Source organism: Salvelinus alpinus, chromosome 30 (genome assembly GCF_045679555.1).
Source record: "Salvelinus alpinus chromosome 30, SLU_Salpinus.1, whole genome shotgun sequence".
Lineage (NCBI taxonomy): Eukaryota > Metazoa > Chordata > Actinopteri > Salmoniformes > Salmonidae > Salvelinus > Salvelinus alpinus.
In genome coordinates this window covers 3,966,468-3,992,115 of record NC_092115.1, presented here as the reverse complement: position 1 = coordinate 3,992,115, position 25,648 = coordinate 3,966,468, and the positions used below count along the sequence as shown (strand labels likewise).

General features: G+C 50.9%; 1 protein-coding gene across 6 annotated transcripts in view; it reads right to left on the bottom strand.

Annotated features, from left to right (window-relative positions):
- Positions 1-25,648, bottom strand: part of LOC139560242 (zinc finger FYVE domain-containing protein 9-like) — a 55,837-nt gene that overhangs the window by 7,156 nt on the left and 23,033 nt on the right. For 3 of the 6 annotated variants that reach the window (XM_071376828.1, XM_071376829.1, XM_071376827.1), the window contains exons 5-15: positions 24,557-24,656; positions 22,782-22,958; positions 22,279-22,451; positions 21,596-21,728; positions 19,482-19,616; positions 19,033-19,188; positions 10,006-10,230; positions 7,155-7,237; positions 4,678-4,782; positions 1,576-1,726; positions 1,379-1,459 (exon numbers count right to left, since the gene is read on the bottom strand). In XM_071376828.1, coding sequence (XP_071232929.1) covers positions 1,379-1,459; positions 1,576-1,726; positions 4,678-4,782; positions 7,155-7,237; positions 10,006-10,230; positions 19,033-19,188; positions 19,482-19,616; positions 21,596-21,728; positions 22,279-22,451; positions 22,782-22,958; positions 24,557-24,656 — 1,519 coding nt within the window. Of the gene's footprint in view, positions 1-1,378; positions 1,460-1,575; positions 1,727-4,677; positions 4,783-7,154; positions 7,238-10,005; positions 10,231-19,032; positions 19,189-19,481; positions 19,620-21,595; positions 21,729-22,278; positions 22,452-22,781; positions 22,959-24,556; positions 24,657-25,648 lie in introns of all 6 variants that reach the window. The other 3 variants (XM_071376830.1, XM_071376831.1, XM_071376832.1) reach the window with 3 other exon arrangements.

Sequence of the window (25,648 nt, the reverse complement as noted above, 5' to 3'; positions counted from 1 at the left end):
TAGAAGTGCCCATCCAAGAAGGCTCAAGGTCATTGGCCACAGATAGAATGACATCACATATCTACAGTAACTTTGATTGGACTGACTTTCAATGTCTTAGCTAGCAGTCGTCAGTTGTCATCAAGTCGACAATCTACTGGCAAATCCTTTTTAATCCTTCTCACACGAAGAGAAATTATAGATAAAAAAAGGTATCGGTGCTCATCGGCCATAAAGATTACACAACAAGTTGGAAATCGCAAATTCAACAATGAGTCGTTTGGAATGGAATCATGGCTAACTGCAAGCATTGCAAAGAAACCGCTAACGTTAGCCTGCTATTCAATGGAATGGCTGTGTTTTTTTTTTTCTTCTTTCTTCTGAGTTCCCACCATAAATCCAGCGAATGCCAGACTTGGATCAAAGTTTGGATGACAAAATTTACCAACAAAGAACCGCTGCACTACCTTAACAAAATGTGTCCAGAAATGTCTTATATGCTGCTGCATAAATTATGTAATATGCCAGGGAGATAGTATTACTTCCTTTGCGACAGTATTACTTCCTTTGCGACAGTATTACTTCCTTTGCGACAGTATTACTTCCTTTGCGACAGTATTACTTCCTTTGCGACAGTATTACTTCCTTTGCGACAGTATTACTTCCTTTGCGACAGTATTACTTCCTTTGCGACAGTATTACTTCCTTTGCGACAGTATTACTTCCTTTGCGACAGTATTACTTCCTTTGCGACAGTATTACTTCCTTTGCGACAGTATTACTTCCTTTGCGACAGTATTACTTCCTTTGCGACAGTATTACTTCCTTAGCGACAGTATTACTTCCTTAGCGACAGTATTACTTCCTTAGCGACAGTATACATAAGTGTTTGTTGTGTAGTAAACTGTTAGTAGCCCATGTGCCTCACCCTAATAATTTGGTCTATTTTCATCAACACGGTATTTGAACACATAGTTCGTGGCCCAGTATGTGATTGTTTGGCTACTTTGTTTTGTACAGCTTTGACAGCGCTACTGATAGTGGTGGTGGCGCTTGGTTTGCACGTGCAAATTCACAACACACAACATTCTATAATAGAACTGTGTTATTTGACGTGTCAAATTAAAAGCTTATTTGATGCATCAAATAGTATTATAATGACGTGCATCTTTTTTGACACGCAAAGACCCAAAACGGCGTTCAAATGTGCCTCACCTTAATAATTTGGTCTATTTTCAGGGCCCCCTTCCGAGTTTGAAAAACCCTAACCTAAAACACACATACACACTGTGTGTGCTCTGACATTATCAGTCCTTCTTTAATTCCCCCTGACGGGATAAATAAAAGTTCAATTGAAAATGCAGTCTCTAATTTTGGAGATATTGTAGGATGTTGGTACCTTCCACGATGCTGGTCTTGGCCAGGTATCCAGACGCTGCTTTCAGAGAACCACTGAACACAAAGAAGCAGGCGCCGGTCACTGGAAGACAAAACATAAAATATTGATATTGATTCCATCCATGGTTTTATTAGTCCAGTTGATAAACTATGACATGACTCCCCATGTCAAGTGTGTGTGTGTGTGTGTGTGTGCACCTCTGCGTGGTTGGTGGTGGATACTGATGGCCTGTGTCTGGTAGTTTCCGTCGTCATTCTGAATACACACCAGGTGGGAGTCGGCCTGCTCGTTAAAACACGCCCCCATGGCCAGGACGTGTTCGTTGGACTTGTTCATCGCCTTCATCAGCTGCAGGGAATATAAAGACGTTATAACCTGTTCATAGTCTGGTCATAGTCTGTTCACAAAGTCTGGTAATAGTCTGTTCATAACCTGTTCAAAGTCTGGTAAGTCTGTTCATAACCTGTTCAAAGTATTGTAATAGTCAGTTCATAACTTGGTAATAGCCTGTTCAGGCTGTTCATAACTTGGTAATAGCCTGGTAACCTTCATCGGCTGGGGGGTGGGGGGGGACAGAATATACAGACTTGTTCATAATCTGTTTATAACCTGGTAATAGTCTGTTCAGTCTGTTTATAGCCTGGTCAAAGCTTGGTAATAGCCTTCATCAGCTGGGGCAGACAATCTGATTGTGTCATTAAAAGGTCCAATCTGTAACTTCAACAGACATATGGAATTGTATTGAATAGTTTGGGGGTAGGCCTCGTCTCTGAGGAATGGTCCTCTGAGCCAGATGCTGATGACAGGTCGTCCTATGCTGGAGAACGAGGTCCTGATGACCGGTCGTCCTATGCTGGAGAACCAGGTTCTGATGACCGGTTGTCCTATGCTGGAGAACGAGGTCCTGATGACCGGTTGTCCTATGCTGGAGAACGAGGTTCTGATGACCGGTCGTCCTATTCTGGAGAACCAGGTTCTGATGACCGGTTGTCCTATGCTGGAGAACCAGGTTCAGATGACAGGTCGCCCTATGCTGGAGAACGAGGTCCTGATGACAGGTCGTCCTATGCTGGAGAACGAGGTCCTGATGACCGGTTGTCCTATGCTGGAGAACGAGGTTCTGATGACCGGTCGTCCTATTCTGGAGAACCAGGTTCTGATGACCGGTTGTCCTATGCTGGAGAACCAGGTTCAGATGACCGGTCGTCCTATGCTGGAGAACCAGGTTCTGATGACCGGTTGTCCTATGCTGGAGAACGAGGTTCAGATGACAGGTCGCCCTATGCTGGAGAACCAGGTTCAGATGACAGGTCGCCCTATTCTGGAGAACGAGGTTCAGATGACAGGTCGTCCTATGCTGGAGAACGAGGTTCTGATGACCGGTCGTCCTATGCTGGAGAACGAGGTTCTGATGACAGGTCGTCCTATGCTGGAGAACGAGGTTCTGATGACCGGTCGTCCTATGCTGGAGAACCAGGTTCTGATGACAGGTCGTCCTATGCTGGAGAACGAGGTTCAGATGACAGGTCGTCCTATGCTGGAGAACCAGGTTCAGATGACAGACCTTCAGGTTATTATTATGCTGCTGGTGGGAGGTGGAAGAATGTTGCTGGGAAAAACAGCAAGTGAGAGACGAGACGAAATGCTCCTAGATTTATGCCCATTGGTTGACAGAAAGGGAAGTGATTATTGCATGAGTGATCCCATAGGTTAATCAGAAAGCGTGGTGGAATTGCCTTAGTGTGCCTTCAGCTCATTGGCTGAAGTTGATAAGGAAGAGACATGATGCTTTCCTGATGAGGAAACATTATTTTTTTGTATTTTATTTAACCATATTGTATTCGGTCTCATTTGAAACTTGCTTGCAAAGACGTAGTCAACTTTGTTCTGACGTTATCAGCGGTCACAGGGAGACTAATAACCCATGTGATTCTAGGTATAAAGTGACGCAGGAGGGGGTTGTAGTCGGGAGGTTGTGGTCAGAAGGCTACTAGTTGTGACCAGGAGGTTGTGGTCAGAAGGCTACTAGTTGTGACCAGGAGGTTGTGGTCAGAAGGCTACTAGTTGTGACCAGGAGGTTGTGGTCAGAAGGCTACTAGTTGTGACCAGGAGGTTGTGGTCAGAAGGCTACTAGTTGTGACCAGGAGGTTGTGGTCAGAAGGCTACTAGTTGTGACCAGGAGGTTGTGGTCAGAAGGCTACTAGTTGTGACCAGGAGGTTGTGGTCAGAAGGCTACTAGTTGTGACCAGGAGGTTGTGGTCAGAAGGCTACTAGTTGTGACCAGGAGGTTGTGGTCAGAAGGCTACTAGTTGTGACCAGGAGGTTGTGGTCAGAAGGCTACTAGTTGTGACCAGGAGGTTGTGGTCAGAAGGCTACTAGTTGTGACCAGGAGGTTGTGGTCAGAAGGCTACTAGTTGTGACCAGGAGGTTGTGGTCAGAAGGCTACTAGTTGTGACCAGGAGGTTGTGGTCAGAAGGCTACTAGTTGTGACCAGGAGGTTGTGGTCAGAAGGCTACTAGTTGTGACCAGGAGGTTGTGGTCAGAAGGCTACTAGTTGTGACCAGGAGGTTGTGGTCAGAAGGCTACTAGTTGTGACCAGGAGGTTGTGGTCAGAAGGCTACTAGTTGTGACCAGGAGGTTGTGGTCAGAAGGCTACTAGTTGTGACCAGGAGGTTGTGGTCAGAAGGCTACTAGTTGTGACCAGGAGGTTGTGGTCAGAAGGCTACTAGTTGTGACCAGGTTGTCTGTTCAGTACACCAATGTGGTAACATAATCCTTATGGTTGAAGTTTCCACAAATCAGTTTGTTGTTTTAGATGAAATAGGTTCCATTTTGATGAGGTACATTGAGGAAAATACAATAATATTGGAGAAATCCTGGTCTATGTGACTGACTTCGTCATTTCTCCTGTCGTTCACATGGCAGAAATAAAAAAGTGAGAATCTTGAGTGTTTGAGTCACTGACTGTGTTAAAGCTCTCAGTCTGTTGTCAAAACGTTCCAAGGGTCAAATCACTGGGTTCCCATCTGTTAGGGTGGCCGTAGCCAAGCAGAGAACCCACACATTTCCAAACCTTACAGGGAGTCAAGTCTTTTGTAGCACACTAAACATCTTGGTTATACTACACCAGTATCAATGAAGGCGGGTCCAGACCGAATCAGTGAAATTAAAAACAATATTCAGTGTGGATTCCAGGCGACTGTACATAATGTTGGTTTGTCTCTGGTTTTAGGACCGTGGTGACTAGTGATTGGCAGAACCCCTCACTAGGAAGCAATATGATTGGTTGACAGCCTCACCTCGTTGTATCGGTTGCTGGGGATCTTGATGCAGGTCTTCTTCACCTCCATGTCCACCACCAGACCCTTCACCATGGACAACGTGTACTGGTAGTTACAGAAGTCCTGTAGATACATGATATAGACCCTTCACCATGGACAACGTGTACTGGTAGTTACAGAAGTCCTGTAGATACATTATATAGACCCTTCACCATGGACAACGTGTACTGGTAGTTACATTATATAGACCCTTCAATCAAACAAATGTATTTATAAAGCCCTTTTTACATGAGCAGATGTCACAAAGTGCTGTACAGAAACCCAGCCTAAAACCCCAAACAACAAGCAATGCAGGTGTAGAAGCACAGTGGCTAGGAAAAACTCCCTAGAAAGGCCAAAACCTAGGAAGGAACCTAGAGAGGAACCAGGCTGAGGGGTGGCCAAGTCCTCTTCTGGCTGTGCCGGGTGGAGATTATAACAGAACATGGCCATTAAGGCCAGATCGTTTTCCAAGATGGTCATCTATGAACGTTTGAACAGCAGGGTCCAATAATAATAAATGACAATAATAATACATTAAATAATATAAATAAATTATTATAATAATCCCCATGACCAGCAGGGTCCAATAATAATCACCATGGGTATATTAACATTATCGTCATGACCGCAGTAAAATTCCATGTGACCGCTGAGTCGCGGTAATCTCCTCTAGGACATGTGTTGGTAATACCCAACTTACTAACTACCATCAGGTCCTACTGGCCTGGTACTCAGGGCTCTATTGTCCCCCCATCAGGTCCTAATGACCTGGTACTCAGGGCTCTATTGTCCCCCCATCAGGTCCTAATGACCTGGTACTCAGGGCTCTATTGTCCCCCCATCAGGTTCTAATGGCCTGGTACTCAGGGCTCTATTGTCCCTCCATCAGGTCCTAATGGCCTGGTACTCAGGGCTCTATTGTCCCCGCATCAGGTCCTAATGGCCTGGTACTCAGGGCTCTATTGTCCCTCCATCAGGTCCTAATGGCCTGGTACTCAGGGCTCTATTGTCCCTCCGTCAGGTCCTAATGGTCTGGTACTCAGGGCTCTATTGTCCCGAGGAAAGACGATTTTTACAAGCTACTTGCTTCAGCACTCAGCAGTCCTGTTCTGTGAGCTTGTGTGGCCTACCCCTTCGTGGTTGAGCCGTTGTTGCTCCTAGACGTTTCCACTTCACAATAACAGCACTTACAGTCGACCCGGGGGCAGCTCGAGCAGGGCAGAAATGTTGACAAACTGACTTGTTGGAAAGGTGGCATCCAATGACAGTGCCACGTTGAAAGCCACTGAGTTCTTTCAGTAAAGCCATTCTACTTCCAAATGTTTGTCTATGGTGATTGCATGGATTTGCACTCAATTTTATACACCTGTGGCTGAAATAGCCTGTATGATCACTTGATGAGAGAACAGCTGCGCAGGAGCAGAGCACAAGGGTTTTTTGCGACTTTTCCAAAATACCAATAGCTTATAGTCGCATTATGCTAACTAAATATGTTTTCATTTCCAAGGCATTCAAAAGTTTTGTATCATTCACAACTAAAGTTGACAAATAACTAAATCTAGCGCTTTGGAACGGTTTCAAATGATCGATTTTACGCTCAACATAGCCACTTCACTCGCTCCTGATTTGGGATAAAAAATAATCCTTTCCATTTTATTCAGCTACTCTAAGTTCAATTATATTATTATTATAAAATCATATTCAATAATGTCACAGGACTTATAATCATATCTTGTCTGCTAAATGAACAAGCCTGCAGCCTATAGCATAGCCAGATAACATACAGTATCTAGTCTGATAAATGAACAAGTCTACAGTCTATATCATAGCCAGATAACATACAGTATCTAGTCTGCTAAATGAACAAGTCTACAGTCTATATCATAGCCAGATAACATACAGTATCTAGTCTGATAAATGAACAAGCCTACAGTCTATATCATAGCCAGATAACATACAGTATCTAGTCTGATAAATGAACAAGTCTACAGTCTATATCATAGCCAGATAACATACAGTATCTAGTCTGCTAAATGAACAAGTCTACAGTCTATATCATAGCCAGATAACATACAGTATCTAGTCTGATAAATGAACAAGCCTACAGTCTATATCATAGCCAGATAACATACAGTATCTAGTCTGATAAATGAACAAGTCTACAGTCTATATCATAGCCAGATAACATACAGTATCTAGTCTGATAAATGAACAAGTCTACAGTCTATATCATAGCCAGATAACATACAGTATCTAGTCTGATAAAGTCTACAGCCTATATCATAGTCAGATAACCATGGGCAACATGTGTACTGGTAGTTACAAAAGTCCTGTAGAGTAAAGTAATAACATTATAGCACATCAAAATTAAAAATAAACTCTGTTAGCCTGATCCCAGATCTGATCCCAGAGCTGTATGAGTGATACAGCAGAAGTGAAGCCATGATTCTTACCACTAGCAGGGTCATGATGGTGTGACCTGTCTCTCCAAACAGGGGTTTTCTGAAGCGCACACTGAACAGAGGGCAGGGGTAGACTGAAACACACAACCACCAGGTTCAGTAGGGCATGAAACAGAAAACATTTCAGAAACTGAACAATTAGAGTTGTACATTAAATTGTGCCCAGCCGCTCCAAATTTAAACATTAAATAAATGCAACCCAAAGCTAACCCGTCACAACCCAAACCAACCAACCCAAACCAACCCATCCATCCCCAAAGCTAACCCAAACCAACCCATCCATCCCCAAAGCTAACCCAAACCAACCCATCCCTCCCCAAAGCTAACCCAAACCAACCCATCCCTCCCCAAAGCTAACCCAAACCAACCCAAAGCTAACCCAAACCAACCCAAACCTCCCCAAAGCTAACCCAAACCAACCCATCCCTCCCCAAAGCTAACCCAAACCAACCCATCCCTCCCCAAAGCTAACCCAAACCAACCCATCCCTCCCCAAAGCTAACCCAAACCAACCCATCCCTCCCCAAAGCTAACCCAAACCAACCCATCCCTCCCCAAAGCTAACCCAAACCAACCCATCCCTCCCCAAAGCTAACCCAAACCAACCCATCCCTCCCCAAAGCTAACCCAAACCAACCCATCCATCCCCAAAGCTAACCCAAACCAACCCATCCATCCCCAAAGCTAACCCAAACCAACCCATCCATCCCCAAAGCTAACCCAAACCAACCCATCCATCCCCAAAGCTAACCCAAACCAACCCATCCATCCCCAAAGCTAACCCAAACCAACCCATCCATCCCCAAAGCTAACCCAAACCAACCCATCCCTCCCCAAAGCTAACCCAAACCAACCCATCCCTCCCCAAAGCTAACCCAAACCAACCCATCCCTCCCCAAAGCTAACCCAAACCAACCCATCCCTCCCCAAAGCTAACCCAAACCAACCCATCCCTCCCCAAAGCTAACCCAAACCAACCATCCCTCCCCAAAGCTAACCCAAACCAACCATCCCTCCCCAAAGCTAACCCAAACCAACCATCCCTCCCCAAAGCTAACCCAAACCAACCCATCCATCCCCAAAGCTAACCCAAACCAACCCATCCATCCCCAAAGCTAACCCAAACCAACCCATCCATCCCCAAAGCTAACCCAAACCAACCCATCCATCCCCAAAGCTAACCCAAACCAACCCATCCATCCCCAAAGCTAACCCAAACCAACCCATCCATCCCCAAAGCTAACCCAAACCAACCCATCCATCCCCAAAGCTAACCCAAACCAACCCATCCATCCCCAAAGCTAACCCAAACCAACCCATCCATCCCCAAAGCTAACCCAAACCAACCCATCCATCCCCAAAGCTAACCCAAACCAACCCATCCATCCCCAAACCAACCCATCCATCCCCAAAGCTAACCCAAACCAACCCATCCATCCCCAAAGCTAACCCAAACCAACCCATCCATCCCCAAACCAACCCATCCATCCCCAAAGCTAACCCAAACCAACCCATCCATCCCCAAAGCTAACCCAAACCAACCCATCCATCCCCAAAGCTAACCCAAACCAACCCATCCATCCCCAAAGCTAACCCAAACCAACCCATCCATCCCCAAAGCTAACCCAAACCAAACCATCCCTCCCCAAAGCTAACCCAAACCAACCCATCCATCCCCAAAGCTAACCCAAACCAAACCAACCATCCCCAAAGCTAACCCAAACCAACCCATCCATCCCCAAAGCTAACCCAAACCAACCCATCCATCCCCAAAGCTAACCCAAACCAACCCATCCATCCCCAAAGCTAACCCAAACCAACCATCCCTCCCCAAAGCTAACCCAAACCAACCCATCCATCCCCAAAGCTAACCCAAACCAACCATCCCTCCCCAAAGCTAACCCAAACCAACCATCCCTCCCCAAAGCTAACCCAAACCAACCATCCCTCCCCAAAGCTAACCCAAACCAACCATCCCTCCCCAAAGCTAACCCAAACCAACCATCCCTCCCCAAAGCTAACCCAAACCAACCATCCCTCCCCAAAGCTAACCCAAACCAACCATCCCTCCCCAAAGCTAACCCAAACCAACCATCCCTCCCCAAAGCTAACCCAAACCAACCATCCCTCCCCAAAGCTAACCCAAACCAACCATCCCTCCCCAAAGCTAACCCAAACCAACCATCCCTCCCCAAAGCTAACCCAAACCAACCATCCCTCCCCAAAGCTAACCCAAACCAACCCATCCCTCCCCAAAGCTAACCCAAACCAACCCATCCATCCCCAAAGCTAACCCAAACCAACCCATCCATCCCCAAAGCTAACCCAAACCAACCCATCCATCCCCAAAGCTAACCCAAACCAACCCATCCATCCCCAAAGCTAACCCAAACCAACCATCCCCAAAGCTAACCCAAACCAAACCATCCCTCCCCAAAGCTAACCCAAACCAACCCATCCATCCCCAAAGCTAACCCAAACCAACCCATCCATCCCCAAAGCTAACCCAAACCAACCCATCCATCCCCAAAGCTAACCCAAACCAACCCATCCATCCCCAAAGCTAACCCAAACCAAACCAACCATCCCCAAAGCTAACCCAAACCAACCCATCCATCCCCAAAGCTAACCCAAACCAACCCAACCATCCCCAAAGCTAACCCAAACCAACCCATCCATCCCCAAAGCTAACCCAAACCAACCCATCCATCCCCAAAGCTAACCCAAACCAAACCAACCATCCCCAAAGCTAACCCAAACCAACCATCCCTCCCCAAAGCTAACCCAAACCAAACCAACCATCCCCAAAGCTAAACCAACCCATCCATCCATCCGTACTCACATCTGTACTCGGCGCCCAGACGCAGCATGAGTCTGATGGGGAACATCTTGGCCCAGGGGGTCTCCCACTTCTGCAGTAACACCCCGAACAGGTAGGGGGGGTTGGGGAGCATCAGGTCCTGGAGGGACTGGAAAGACGGGGTGACGTAGAGGAAACCTCCATGCTCCCTGCTGCCAAGGAAACTCTGGGTGAAGAACGAATGGCCCAGGTGGGTCAGGACATTGCCTGGAGGGGAGGAGGAGAACATGGGTTAGAAGAGGAGGGAAGAAGAAGAAGGAGGAGAGGGAGGGAGGGAGGGAGGGAAGAAGAAGGAGGAGAGGGAGGGAGGGAGGGAAGAAGGAGGAGAGGGAGGGAAGAGGAGGGAGGAGAGGGAGGGAGGGAGGGAGGGAAGAAGAAGGAGGAGAGGGAGGGAGGGAGGGAGGGAGGGAAGAAGAAGGAGAAGAGGGAGGGAGGGAAGAAGAAGGAGGAGAGGGAGGGAGGGAGGGAGGGAGGGAAGAAGAAGGAGGAGAGGGAGGGAGGGAAGAAGAAGGAGGAGAGGGAGGGAGGGAGGGAGGAAGAAGAGGGAGGAGAGGGAGGGAAGAAGAAGGAGGAGAGGGAGGGAGGGAGGGAGGGAAGAAGAAGGAGGAGAGGGAGGGAGGGAGGGAGGGAAGAAGAAGAAGGAGAGGGAGGGAGGGAGGGAAGAAGAAGAAGAAGGAGAGGGAGGGAAGAAGAAGGGAGGGGAGAAGAGAGGGAGGGAGGGAAGAAGAAGGAGGAGAGGGAGGGAGGGAAGGGAAGGGAGAGGGAGGGAGGGAAGAAGGAGAGGGAGGGAGGGAAGAAGAGGGAGGGAGGGAAGAAGGAGAGGGAGGGAGGGAAGAAGAAGGAGGAGAGGGAGGGAGGGAAGAAGGAGGAGGAGAGGGAGGGAGGGAAGAAGAAGGAGGAGAGGGAGGGAGGGAAGAAGAAGGAGGAGAGGGAGGGAGGGAAGAAGGAGGAGAGGGAGGGAGGAGGAGAGGGAAGGAGGAGGAGAGGGAAGAAGGAGGAGAGGGAAGAAGGAGGAGAGGGAGGGAGGGAAGGAAGAAGGAGGAGAGGGAGGGAGGGAGGGAGGGAGGGAGGGAGAGGGAGGGAGGGAAGAAGGAGGAGAGGGAGGGAGGGAGGGAGAGAAGGAGGAGAGGGAGGGAGGGAAGAAGGAGGAGAGGGAGGGAGGGAAGAAGGAGGGAGGAGGAGAGGGAGGGAGGAGGAGAGGGAGGGAGGAGGAGAGGGAAGGAGGAGGAGAGGGAAGAAGGAGGAGAGGGAAGAAGGAGGAGAGGGAGGGAGGGAAGGAAGAAGGAGGAGAGGGAGGGAGGGAAGAAGGAGGAGAGGGAGGGAGGGAAGAAGGAGGAGAGGGAGGGAGGGAAGAAGGAGGAGAGGGAGGGAGGGAAGAAGGAGGAGAGGGAGGGAGGGAAGAAGGAGGAGAGGGAGGGAGGGAAGAAGGAGGAGAGGGAGGGAGGGAAGAAGGAGGAGAGGGAGGGAGGGAAGAAGGAGGAGAGGGAGGGAGGGAAGAAGGAGGAGAGGGAGGGAGGGAAGAAGGAGGAGAGGGAGGGAGGGAAGAAGGAGGAGAGGGAGGGAGGGAAGAAGGAGGAGAGGGAGGGAAGCGGGAGGGAAGAAGGAGAGGGAGGGAGGGAAGAAGGAGGAGAGGGAGGAGGAGAACATGGGTTAGAAGAAAGAGGAGAGGGAGGGAGGGAAGAAGGAGGAGAGGGAGGAGGAGAACATGGGTTAGAAGAAAGAGGGGAGGAAAGGGAGGGAAGAAGGAGGAGAGGGAGGAGAAGTGAAGAAGAGGAGAGGTGAAGAACAAATGGCCCAGTTGGAGAGAATAGAAGAGTTTAAGTGTTAAAACTCCTTTTATTTGGCGCAGCATCGTCTGGGTTAGGGGAGGGTTTTGCCGGAGGGATTTCCTTGGCTCATCATGCTCTAGCTACTCCTTGTGGCGGGCCGGGCGCCTGCAAGCTGACTTCGGTTGTCAGTTGGAAGGCGTTTCCTCCAACACATTGGTGCGGCTGGCTTCCGGGTTAAGTGGGCATCGTGTCAAGAAGCAGTGCAGCTTGGCAGGTCACGGCTCTTGACCTTCGTCTCTCCAGAGTCCGTTGGGGAGTTGCAGCAATGAGACAAGATCGTAACTTCCAATTGGATATCACGAAATTGGGGAGAGTGGGTAAATATATTTTTTAAATAAAATAAAAACAATTAAGGAGTGAATACACAGCTCACAGCTTCAATGGTCTTTGGATGCAAAACAAATAATGTCCATATAGGAGTACAAGATGTACAGAAGGAGGATACAGGAGATGAGAGAGGAAGAGGGGAGATGAGCAGAGAGGATAGGAGGGAGGAGACAGGATCAGTGAAGAGGAGAGGGGGAGGAAGAGTTGAGAGGAAGAGGAAGGATATCAACTGTTCTTTAGAATCCCCTGCAGGCAGCAGTAGATTTGACAAGTGAAAACTAACTCTGTGTTCCTCGGCATAATTCCATGTGAGAAGCTTAGAGATTAATACACTCAAACGGCAAGACGCAGGACTCTGCTTTTACTTAGTACATCCAAAATATAACACCAAGTCGCCAACTGACTGTACATTACAGACGTACAGTATCTAGTACCAACTAGTACAGGATTCATCAACCTATTGACTAGCCCTCTCATCTCCGAGATATTCAAGCCAGCCCACATAGACAGTATAATGCCACCAATATACAGGTTTCATCGTCCCAGTTGTAAAATATAAAGAAAGATACAGGTCAGGGTGGCCCAACCTGCTTACTGAAGAGCTACCATCCTGGAGGTTCAGTCCTTAATTTAGTGCTGCTCACCAACATGTTAACTAGCTGAATCAGGTATGTTCCGTAAAGGTTGGACAGAAAACCTACAGGAGGGTCTCTCTCCAGGAACAGGGTCGGAGTTAAAACCTACAGGAGGGTCTCTCTCCAGGAACAGGGTTGGACAGCCCTGCTATAGATCCTACACAATACTAGAAATGGTAATGCACTAGAGACTCCCAGAGGCGTCATGCCCATAGGGGGCACTAGAGACTCCCAGAGGCATCATGCCCATAGGGGGGCACTAGAGACTCCCAGAGGCGTCATGCCCATAGGGGGCACTAGAGACTCCCAGAGGCGTCATGCCCATAGGGGGCACTAGAGACTCCCAGAGGCATCATGCTCATAGGGGGCACTAGAGACTCCCAGAGGCGTAATGCCCATAGGGGGCACTAGACTCCCAGAGGCATCATGCCCATAGGGGGCACTAGAGGCATCATGCCCAAAGGGGGCACTAGAGACTCCCAGAGGCATCATGCCCATAGGGGGCCACTAGAGACTCCGAGGCATCATGCCCATAGGGGGCACTAGAGACTCCCAGAGGCATCATGCCCATAGGGGGCACTAGAGACTCCCAGAGGCATCATGCCCATAGGGGGCACTAGAGACTCCCAGAGGCATCATGCCCATAGGGGGGAACTAGAGACTCCCAGAGGCATCGGGGCACTAGAGACTCCCAGAGGCATCATGCCCATAGGGGGCACTAGAGACTCCCAGAGGCATCATGCCCATAGGGGGCACTAGAGACTCCCAGAGGCATCATGCCCATAGGGGGCACTAGAGACTCCCAGAGGCATCGGGGCACTAGAGACTCCCAGAGGCATCATGCCCATAGGGGACACTAGAGACTTCCAGGGGCGTCATGCCCATAGGGGGCACTAGAGACTCCCAGAGGCGTCATGCCCATAGGGGGCACTAGAGACTCCCAGAGGCGTCATGCCCATAGGGGGGCACTAGAGACTCCCAGAGGCATCATGCCCATAGGGGGGCACTAGAGACTCCCAGAGGCATCATGCCCATAGGGGGCACTAGAGACTCCCAGAGGCGTCATGCCCATAGGGGGCACTAGAGACTCCCAGAGGCGTCATGCCCATAGGGGGCACTAGAGACTCACAGAGGCGTCATGCCCATAGGGGGGCACTAGAGACTCCCAGAGGCATCATGCCCATAGGGGGGCACTAGAGACTCCCAGAGGCATCATGCCCATAGGGGGCACTAGAGACTCCCAGAGGCGTCATGCCCATAGGGGGGCACTAGAGACTCCCAGAGGCGTCATGCCCATAGGGGGGCACTAGAGACTCCCAGAGGCATCATGCCCATAGGGGGCACTAGAGACTCCCAGAGGCATCATGCCCATAGGGGGCACTAGAGACTCCCAGAGGCATCATGCCCATAGGGGGGGCACTAGAGACTCCCAGAGGCATCATGCCCATAGGGGGGGGCACTAGAGACTCCCAGAGGCATCATGCCCATAGGGGGCACTAGAGACTCCCAGAGGCGTCATGCCCATAGGGGGCACTAGAGACTCCCAGAGGCGTCATGCCCATAGGGGGCACTAGAGACTCCCAGAGGCATCATGCCCATAGGGGGCACTAGAGACTCCGAGAGGCATCATGCCCATAGGGGGCACTAGAGACTCCCAGAGGCATCATGCCCATAGGGGGCACTAGAGGCATCATGCCCATAGGGGGCACTAGAGACTCCCAGAGGCGTCATGCCCATAGGGGGCACTAGAGACTCCCAGACGCATCATGCTCATAGGGGGCACTAGAGACTCCCAGAGGCGTAATGCCCATAGGGGGCACTAGACTCCCAGAGGCATCATGCCCATAGGGGGCACTAGAGGCATCATGCCCAAAGGGGGCACTAGAGACTCCCAGAGGCATCATGCCCATAGGGGGCCACTAGAGACTCCGAGGCATCATGCCCATAGGGGGCACTAGAGACTCCCAGAGGCATCATGCCCATAGGGGGCACTAGAGACTCCCAGAGGCATCATGCCCATAGGGGGCACTAGAGACTCCCAGAGGCATCATGCCCATAGGGGGCACTAGAGACTCCCAGAGGCATCATGCCCATAGGGGGGCACTAGAGACTCCGAGGCATCGGGGCACTAGAGACTCCCAGAGGCATCATGCCCATAGGGGGCACTAGAGACTCCCAGAGGCATCATGCCCATAGGGGGCACTAGAGACTCCCAGAGGCATCGGGGCACTAGAGACTCCCAGAGGCATCATGCCCATAGGGGACACTAGAGACTTCCAGGGGCGTCATGCCCATAGGGGGCACTAGAGACTCCCAGAGGCATCATGCCCATAGGGGACACTAGAGACTACCAGAGGCATCATGCCCATAGGGGGCACTAGAGACTCCCAGAGGCGTCATGCCCATAGGGGGGCACTAGAGACTCCCAGAGGCATCATGCCCATAGGGGGGCACTAGAGACTCCCAGAGGCGTCATGCCCATAGGGGGCACTAGAGACTCCCAGAGGCGTCATGCCCATAGGGGGCACTAGAGACTCCCAGAGGCATCATGCCCATAGGGGGGCACTAGAGACTCCCAGAGGCATCATGCCCATAGGGGGGCACTAGAGACTCCCAGAGGCATCATGCCCATAGGGGGCACTAGAGGCATCATGCCCATAGGGGGCACTAGAGACTCCCAGAGGCGTCATGCCCATAGGGGGCACTAGAGACTTCCAGGGGCGTCATGCCCATAGGGGGCACTAGAGACTTCCAGGGGCGTCATGCCCATAGGGGGCACTAGAGACTTCCAGGGGTGTCAAGCCCATAGGGGGCACTAGAGACTCCCAGAGTCTTTGCCCATAGGGGGGCACTAGAGACTCCCAGAGTCTTTGCCCATAGGGGGGCACTAGAGACTCCCAGAGGCATCATGCCCATAGGGGGCACTAGAGACTCCCAGAGGCGTCATGCCCATAGGGGGGCACTAGAGACTCCCAGAGGCATCATGCCCATAGGGGGCACTAGAGACTCCCAGAGGCATCATGCCCATAGGGGGCACTAGAGACTCCCAGAGGCGTCATGCCCATAGGGGGGCACTAGAGACTCCCAGAGGCATCATGCCCATAGGGGGGCACTAGAGACTCCCAGAGGCATCATGCCCATAGGGGGGCACTAGAGACTCCCAGAGGCATCATGCCCATAGGGGGGCACTAGAGACTCCCAGAGGCATCATGCCCATAGGGGGGCACTAGAGACTCCCAGAGGCATCATGCCCATAGGGGGGCACTAGAGACTCCCAGAGGCATCATGCCCATAGGGGGCACTAGAGACTCCCAGAGGCATCATGCCCATAGGGGGCACTAGAGACTCCCAGAGGCGTCATGCCCATAGGGGGGCACTAGAGACTCCCAGAGGCATCATGCCCATAGGGGGCACTAGAGACTCCCAGAGGCATCATGCCCATAGGGGGCACTAGAGACTCCCAGAGGCATCATGCCCATAGGGGGCACTAGAGACTCCCAGAGGCATCATGCCCATAGGGGGCACTAGAGACTCCCAGAGGCATCATGCCCATAGGGGGCACTAGAGACTCCCAGAGGCATCATGCCCATAGGGGGGGCACTAGAGACTCCCAGAGGCATCATGCCCATAGGGGGCACTAGAGACTCCCAGAGGCGTCATGCCCATAGGGGGCACTAGAGACTCCCAGAGGCGTCATGCCCATAGGGGGCACTAGAGACTCCCAGAGGCATCATGCCCATAGGGGGCACTAGAGACTCCGAGAGGCATCATGCCCATAGGGGGCACTAGAGACTCCCAGAGGCATCATGCCCATAGGGGGCACTAGAGGCATCATGCCCATAGGGGGCACTAGAGACTCCCAGAGGCATCATGCCCATATGGGGCACTAGAGACTCCGAGGCATCATGCCCATAGGGGGCACTAGAGACTCCCAGAGGCATCATGCCCATAGGGGGCACTAGAGGCATCATGCCCATAGGGGGCACTAGAGACTCCCAGAGGCATCATGCCCATATGGGGCACTAGAGACTCCCAGAGGCATCATGCCCATAGGGGGCACTAGAGACTCCCAGAGGCATCATGCCCATAGGGGGCACTAGAGACTCCCAGAGGCATCATGCCCATAGGGGGCACTAGAGACTCCCAGAGGCATCATGCCCATAGGGGGCACTAGAGACTCCCAGAGGCATCATGCCCATAGGGGGCACTAGAGACTCCCAGAGGCATCATGCCCATAGGGGGCACTAGAGACTCCCAGAGGCGTCATGCCCATAGGGGGCACTAGAGACTCCCAGAGGCGTCATGCCCATAGGGGGGCACTAGAGACTCCCAGAGGCATCATGCCCATAGGGGGCACTAGAGACTCCCAGAGGCATCATGCCCATAGGGGGCACTAGAGGCATCATGCCCATAGGGGGCACTAGAGACTCCCAGAGGCATCATGCCCATAGGGGGCACTAGAGACTTCCAGAGGCATCATGCCCATAGGGGGCACTAGAGACTCCCAGAGGCATCATGCCCATAGGGGGGCACTAGAGACTCCCAGAGGCGTCATGCCCATAGGGGGCACTAGAGACTCCCAGAGGCATCATGCCCATAGGGGGCACTAGAGACTCCCAGAGGCATCATGCCCATAGGGGGCACTAGAGACTCCCAGAGGCATCATGCCCATAGGGGGCACTAGAGACTCCCAGAGGCATCATGCCCATAGGGGGCACTAGAGACTCCCAGAGGCATCATGCCCATAGGGGGCACTAGAGACTCCCAGAGGCATCATGCCCATAGGGGGACACTAGAGACTCCCAGAGGCATCATGCCCATAGGGGGACACTAGAGACTCCCAGAGGCATCATGCCCATAGGGGGCACGTGCCCCCTCAGATTTGTTCTGTTTCTTATTTATTTCTGATGTTATATTCATTACAAAGAAAAGAGAGGACTGATCAAAAGTAGGCCAGGTAAATAGTACATAGGGAATTGGGGGCCAACAGGGACACAAGTCAGGTAACCTTGGCATGACACCTGACCTATCTAGCCTGGAGGGAGATAGCCTCAGCGAGCCTGAAAACAGGACACTAAATGTTTGAACCATATTTAGTGACGAGGTCGAGCCTCACCATCACTACAGCAGCAGGCAGTAAAGAGGACATTTTACATGTCCTACTACAAGTCACTTTTCAGCCATGTTTTTATGACTGGCGCAGGGCTCTAAGGCACTGCTAACGGCGTCACTACAGACCCGGGTTCGATCACGGCTGTATCACAACCGGCCGTAATCGGGAGTCCCATAGGGCAGTGCAGAGAAGCTGGTTGAGAGAATGCCAAGAGTGTGCAAAGCTGTCATCAAGGCAAAGGGTGGCTACTTTGAAGAATCTCAAATATATTTTGATTTGTTTAACACCATTTTGGTTACTAGATTATTTAATGTGTTATGTCATAGTTTTAATGTCTTCACTATTATTCTACAATGTAGAAAATAGTGAAAATAAAGAAAAACCCTTGAATGAGTAGGTCTTCTAAAACTTTTGACCAGTAGTGTATATAAAAATTAACCTGTGAGTGCCTCTTGGTGGAGGTATATTAAACTAACCTGTGAGGGCCTCCTGGTGGAGGTATATTAAACTAACCTGTGAGGGCCTCCTGGTGGAGGTATATTAAACTAACCTGTGAGGGCCTCCTGGAAGAGGTATATTAAACTAACCTGTGAGGGCCTCCTGGTGGAGGTATATTAAACTAACCTGTGAGGGCCTCCTGGTGGAGGTATAGTAAACTAACCTGTGAGGGCTTCCTGGTGGAGGTATAGTAAACTAACCTGTGAGGGCCTCCTGGTGGAGGTATAGTAAACTAACCTGTGAGGGCCTCCTGGTGGAGGTATAGTAAACTAACCTGTGAGGGCCTCCTAGTGGAGGTATAGTAAACTAACCTGTGAGGGCCTCCTGGTGGAGGTATAGTAAACTAACCTGTGAGGGCCTCCTGGTGGAGGTATAGTAAACTAACCTGTGAGGGCCTCCTAGTGGACGTATAGTAAACTAACCTGTGAGGGCCTCCTGGTGGAGGTATAGTAAACTAACCTGTGAGGGCCTCCTGGTGGAGGTATAGTAAACTAACCTGTGAGGGCCTCCTGGTGGAGGTATAGTAAACTAACCTGTGAGGGCCTCCTAGTGGAGGTATATTAAACTAACCTGTGAGGGCCTCCTAGTGGAGGTATATTAAACTAACCTGTGAGGGCCTCCTGGTAGAGCTGTACGAAGTGGCTGAAGAGGTCTTTGGGGATGCTCTTCTCGTCAGGCAGACACTGCAGCAGCACCACCACCTCAGCCTGGCCCACTGCATGCATCCCCTTAGTGGTCACATACCAACACTTCCTGTTTACGTCTACAGGAAGGGAGAGCCGAGAGAAGGTTAGAAAACAAGATAATTTTACAATAGAATGCAGAATGTGATTCTAGTAATGAGTGACAGTACTGTGGCATCATAGTGGGGGGGGGGGGGGGGGGTTAAATATATTCTCTCAACTATATATTTAATTCTCTACTAGTGTGAGGAAAAACAACCCAGACAAGATCCTCAGAGTGATGTCATAGTGCCAGTTTATTATGACATCTACAGTACATGAAACGATACATGTGTAGCCAGTTGGAGCTGGAAGGACCTACGGAGACACTCACAGTTGACCAGTTTGACCATGGCCAGCAGGTTAGCGTTGAGCACAAACACCAACGGGTCAGGACCTCCCTCCTCCAGCTGCTGCATCAGAAGGGTCTCAGAGGGACGCTCCTCCACCGCATAGTCTGAGGGTGGTGCTGCTGGTGGAGAAACAACACACTAAGTCCCTTTCCCCATTCAGAGAGGATGGGGGGGGGTTAAAGGCGCGATCGACAGTGAGGCGAGGATGGGGGGGGGGTTAAGGCGCGATCGACAGTGAGGCGAGGATGGGGGGGGGTTAAGGCGCGATCGACAGTGAGGCGAGGATGGGGGGGGGTTAAGGCGCGATCGACAGTGAGGCGAGGATGGGGGGGGGTTAAGGCGCGATCGACAGTGAGGCGAGGATGGGGGGGGTTAAGGCGCGATCGACAGTGAGGCGAGGATGGGGGGGGGGTTAAGGCGCGATCGACAGTGAGGCGAGGATGGGGGGGGAGGGGGTTAAGGCGCGATCGACAGTGAGGCGGGGATGGGGGAGGGGGGGGTTAAGGCGCAATCGACAGTGAGGCGAGGATGGGGGGGGGTTAAGGCGCGATCGACAGTGAGGCGAGGATGGGGGAGGGGGGTTAAGACGTGATCGACAGTGAGGCGAGGATGGGGGAGGGGGGGTTAAGGCGCGATCGACAGTGAGGCGAGGATGGGGGAGGGGGGGGTTAAGGCGCGATCGACAGTGAGGCGAGGATGGGGGAGGGGGGTTAAGGCGCGATCGACAGTGAGGCGAGGATGGGGGAGGGGGGGGTTAAGGCGCGACCGACAGTGAGGCGAGGATGGGGGAGGGGGGGGTTAAGGCGCGATCGACAGTGAGGCGAGGATGGGGGGGGTTAAGGCGCGATCGACAGTGAGGCGAGGATGGGGGGGGTTAAGGCGCGATCGACAGTGAGGCGAGGATGGGGGAGGGGGGGTTAAGGCGCGATCGACAGTGAGGCGAGGATGGGGGAGGGGGGGTTAAGGCGCGATCGACAGTGAGGCGAGGATGGGGGAGGGGGGGTTAAGGCGCGATCGACAGTGAGGCGAGGATGGGGGAGGGGGGGTTAAGGCGCGATCGACAGTGAGGCGAGGATGGGGGGGGGGTTAAGGCGCGATCGACAGTGAGGCGGGGATGGGGGAGGGGGTTAAGGCGCAATCGACAGTGAGGCGAGGATGGGGGGGGGGGAGGGGGTTAAGGCGCGATCGACAGTGAGGCGGGGATGGGGGAGGGGGGGTTAAGGCGCAATCGACAGTGAGGCGAGGATGGGGGGGGGTTAAGGCGCGATCGACAGTGAGGCGAGGATGGGGGAGGGGGGTTAAGGCGCGATCGACAGTGAGGCGAGGATGGGGGAGGGGGGTTAAGACGCGATCGACAGTGAGGCGAGGATGGGGGAGGGGGGGTTAAGGCGCGATCAACAGTGAGGCGAGGATGGGGGAGGGGGGGGGGGTTAAGGCGCGATCGACAGTGAGGCGAGGATGGGGGAGGGGGGTTAAGGCGCGATCGACAGTGAGGCGAGGATGGGCGAGGGGGGGTTAAGGCGCGACCGACAGTGAGGCGAGGATAGGGGAGGGGGGTTTAAGTCGCGATCGACAGTGAGGCGAGGATGGGGGAGGGGGGTTAAGGCGCGATCGACAGTGAGGCGAGGATGGGGGAGGGGGGGTTAAGGCGCGACCGACAGTGAGGCGAGGATGGGGGAGGGGGGTTTAAGGCGCGATCGACAGTGAGGCGAGGATGGGGGAGGGGGGGTTAAGGCGCGATCGACAGTGAGGCGAGGATGGGGGGGGTTAAGGCGCGATCGACAGTGAGGCGAGGATGGGGGGGGTTAAGGCGCGATCGACAGTGAGGCGAGGATGGGGGGGGGTTAAGGCGCGATCGACAGTGAGGCGAGGATGGGGGAGGGGGGGTTAAGGCACGATCGACAGTGAGGCGAGGATGGGGGAGGGGGGGTTAAGGCGCGATCGACAGTGAGGCGAGGATGGGGGGGGTTAAGGCGCGATCGACAGTGAGGCGAGGATGGGGGGGGTTAAGGCGCGATCGACAGTGAGGCGAGGATGGGGGGGGGGGTTAAGGCGCGATCGACAGTGAGGGAGGATGGGGGAGGGGGTTAAGCACCTGTGCTGTGTCCTCTCATACCTCCTTTAACTCCGGTGGAGATGAGGATGGGAGGAAGTCCGTCCTCCGGAATTAGACTGATGGAGCTGCCTACAGGGCTTCCCACGGTGGCCGCAGGGGCAGGGGACGATGCCTGGAGGGAGGAGGAGAGGGTTTAAGTACAGAAAAACAGGTGTGGAGAATTGTAGAAGGCTGATTAAATTTGTAATTGGCAGACAACCCTTCATATTCACATTGACGAATTCAGAGAGGTGTGTGTTATGAGTTCCAGTCATTGGATGAGTCAGATCAGTACAGACAGAAAGGCATTAAAAGCTGCTAGTCTACAGACAAGCTGAGTGGTGAGTCACCTCCTAACCTGCTGCTATTCTACCAGGCATGCCGAGTCCTGACAAACGTCAACAACTAAACTACATACTCTGGTTACACGTCGCTGCTGCTGATGGGAAAACCGTCTGTATGAAAAGGCTTTTCATTCTAGAAATGCTGAGGTCAATCCAGGCTCAACTTGTCCAGGCGTGTTTCCTCCTAATCAGTCAGTCGTTGCTAAACCTCCTGATGAATCAGGACTATAAACCAACCTCAGAATATCAATTATAAAAATGGTAAATGGACTTTTACTAAAAAATCCTCTTTAACAAACTGTAAGATGTGATCTTTTGACCTTCGGTGCCCAACTGTACCTCTCGCAAATCAGAAGCGAAGGATTTGTTGGAACACTGTGAGACAGCCAATGTTTGCGAGGGGGCGGGGCTGGTAGCAGGGAGCTTGGGGGATTCTGCCGCTTCCCCATTGGGCAGGATTCCATCTGCAAACCACACCCTCCTCCGCTCCCGCGGGTGGAAAACTTTGGACCCTGTGACACACACAAACACAGGTTACATAAAATCAAACGTTTACAGAAAACCAAAACTATTATCAAAAGAAATGCAACTAGAATGAAAACTAGTCCTATATGTGAGAAAGGAGAAGAGGTCATTAAGAGGAAGTGAAACAAAGATGTCAGATGTCTATGGGAGAGGTTGTACAGGGTCGTATTCATTAGTGCACAACATAGCAAAACATATTGCAACGGAAATGTCTTATTGGCTAAAGTCAGGTACTCCCTGTTCCAGTCAGTTTGATTCCGTTTGGTGCCTAATGAACAGGTCCCTGGTGTTGAGGTGTGTAATGGAGAGGTTATTACCCTCCGAGCCGGGTGTTTTGAGAACACCCACAGGGACCATGCCAGTGGGAGGAAGGGAGTCCAGCGCCCCTGAGGTTTGGATCTGCTGCAGAGGTGGGATGGTGCTGCAGTACTGTGCTGGGTTGTTGGGGTTAGGACTCTGGTTAGACCCACCACACATACCCCCCCACGAATGAGCTGAGGGAAAATGGAGACGGCGATATAGGATCAATATAGAGCGATATAGGATCACTATAGGGTCACTATAGTGTGATAGGATCACTATAGGGCGATATGTGATCAATATAGGGCGATATGTGATCAATATAGGGCGATATAGAATCTATATAGGATCAATATAGAGCGATATAGGATCAATATCAATATAGGGATATATATATAATCAATATAGGGTGATATAGGATGATATAGAATCACTATAGGAGCAATATAGGGAGATATAGGGCTAATATAGGATCAATATAGGGCTAATATAGGATCAATATAGGGCTAATATAGGATCAATATAGGGCTAATATAGGATCAATATAGGGCTAATATAGGATCAATATAGGGCTAATATAGGATCAATATAGGGCTAATATAGGATCAATATAGGGCTAATATAGGATCAATATAGGGCTAATATAGGATCAATATAGGGCTAATATAGGATCAATATAGGATCAATATAGGGCTAATATAGGATCAATATAGGGCTAATATAGGATCAATATAGGGCTAATATAGGGCTAATATAGGATCAATATAGGGCTAATATAGGATCAATATAGGGCTAATATAGGGCGATATGTGATCAATATAGGGCGATATGTGATCAATATAGGGCGATATGTGATCAATATAGGATCAAGATTGATATAGGGAGATATACATGATCAATATAGGGCGACATAGGATCAATATAGGGCAATATGGGATCAATATAGGGCAATATAGATATAGGATCAATATACGGAGACAGAATCAATACAGGGAGATGTAGGATCAATATAGGATCTATACAGGGCGATATAGGATCTATATTGATATAGTGAGATATAGGATCTATACAGAGCGATATAGGATCTATACAGGGCGATATAGGATCTATATTGATATAATGAGATATAAGATCTATACAGAGCGATATAGGATCTATATTGATATGGGATATAGGATCAATATAGGGCGATATAGGATCTATATTGATATGAGATATTGGATGAAGATTGATATAGTGAGATATAGGATCAATATAGGATTCAATTAAACCCCAATTTGATTTGAGATATTGATGATTAGGACGAGGATATGTATAGGAATTTAACTGACAGGAAGTTAAGCAGTAGACTAACGCTCTGCCATATAACTAGGGCCAGGAGTTTTTCCACACCTTACAACTAGGGCCAAGAGTTTTACCAAAAAATGTAAGAAGACCAAACCCCAACCAAACCAAAGTGACTGCAAAGATATTGAAGTAGGACGTAGACATGAAGTTGATTCTAGACGCTGACCTAGGATCAGTATTGTGTTAACATCCTAATGGTTCAGGTCAGGAATGGGATGGAGTAAGCTGATCCTAGACCTGTTAAGTCAGTATCTCATGGTTCAGGTTAGGAATGGGATGAGTATGCTGATCCTAGACCGTGTGTTAAATCAGTATCTCATGGTTCAGGTTAGGAATGGGATGGAGTAAGCTGATCCTAGACCTTTTGTTAAATCAGTATCTCATGGTTAAGGTCAGGAATGGGATGGAGTAAGCTGATCCTAGATCTGTAGTAATAGTGACTCACCACTCAGTAGGGCAGAGTGACAGGTGATACAGACTCTGGCCTCCTTCCTGTCCATGTAGATCAGTCTGCTCCTCAGGCTGCAGCAGGCTGCACAGAACACCTGGAGAGAGACACACACACACACTCAATTATATTACACCTCTCTGGCCTCCTTCCTGTCCATGGAGATCAGTCTGCTCCTCAGGCTGCACAGAACACCTGGAGAGAGAGACACACACACACACACTCAGGCTGCAGCAGGCAGCACAGAACACCTGGAGAGACATTGAAGAGAATTGGAGATGGAATTTCAGTGTACTTCCTGAATGGACTGGAATTGACCCCCTAACCCTGCTCTGGAGTGCCAGCATGTCGTGTCTCTGTGTGAGAGATAAGGTCACGACCTCCGCTGTACCTTAATGTTAAGCATCCTCCTCTCCAGCCTCAGCTTATACACCGAATTCATCCACACACACCGTTCAGGCACACATTTGTAATGAAATCTCACAGCTTCCCCTTCCCGCTGGGGGAGGGAGTGTGTGTGTGTGTGTGTATATGTGTGTGTGTGTGACCTTGGGAAACTGAGACCGTGCTTATCCACAAGTCCATACCTGTCCCAGTGCAAGATTCAGCTATCCTAGAACATCCTATAACAACCCAGCTTCAACAATTCAAATGGGTTTATTTTATAGGAATAGGTCATTTAGTTAAATATCAGAAAACAAATCATTCATTCTGGCTTTAGACTTTAGTGGTACAGTCTACTAGAACGCTGTAGTCTACGAGAAAGGACGGCGTAGTCTACGAGAAAGGACGGCGTAGTCTACGAGAAAGGACGGCGTAGTCTACGAGAAAGGACGGCGTAGTCTACGAGAAAGGACGGCGTAGTCTACGAGAAAGGACGGCGTAGTCTACGAGAAAGGACGGCGTAGTCTACGAGAAAGGACGGCGTAGTCTACGAGAAAGGACGGCGTAGTCTACGAGAATAGAGCTGCTCCTGTGTTGTTTACCATAGTGCCCTACGCTTTATTACGGGATCATGGCTTCAGTACACATCACTGCATTCTGTATCAGAAGGGAGGCTGGCCCTCAAGTCTCATAGATCAATGCACT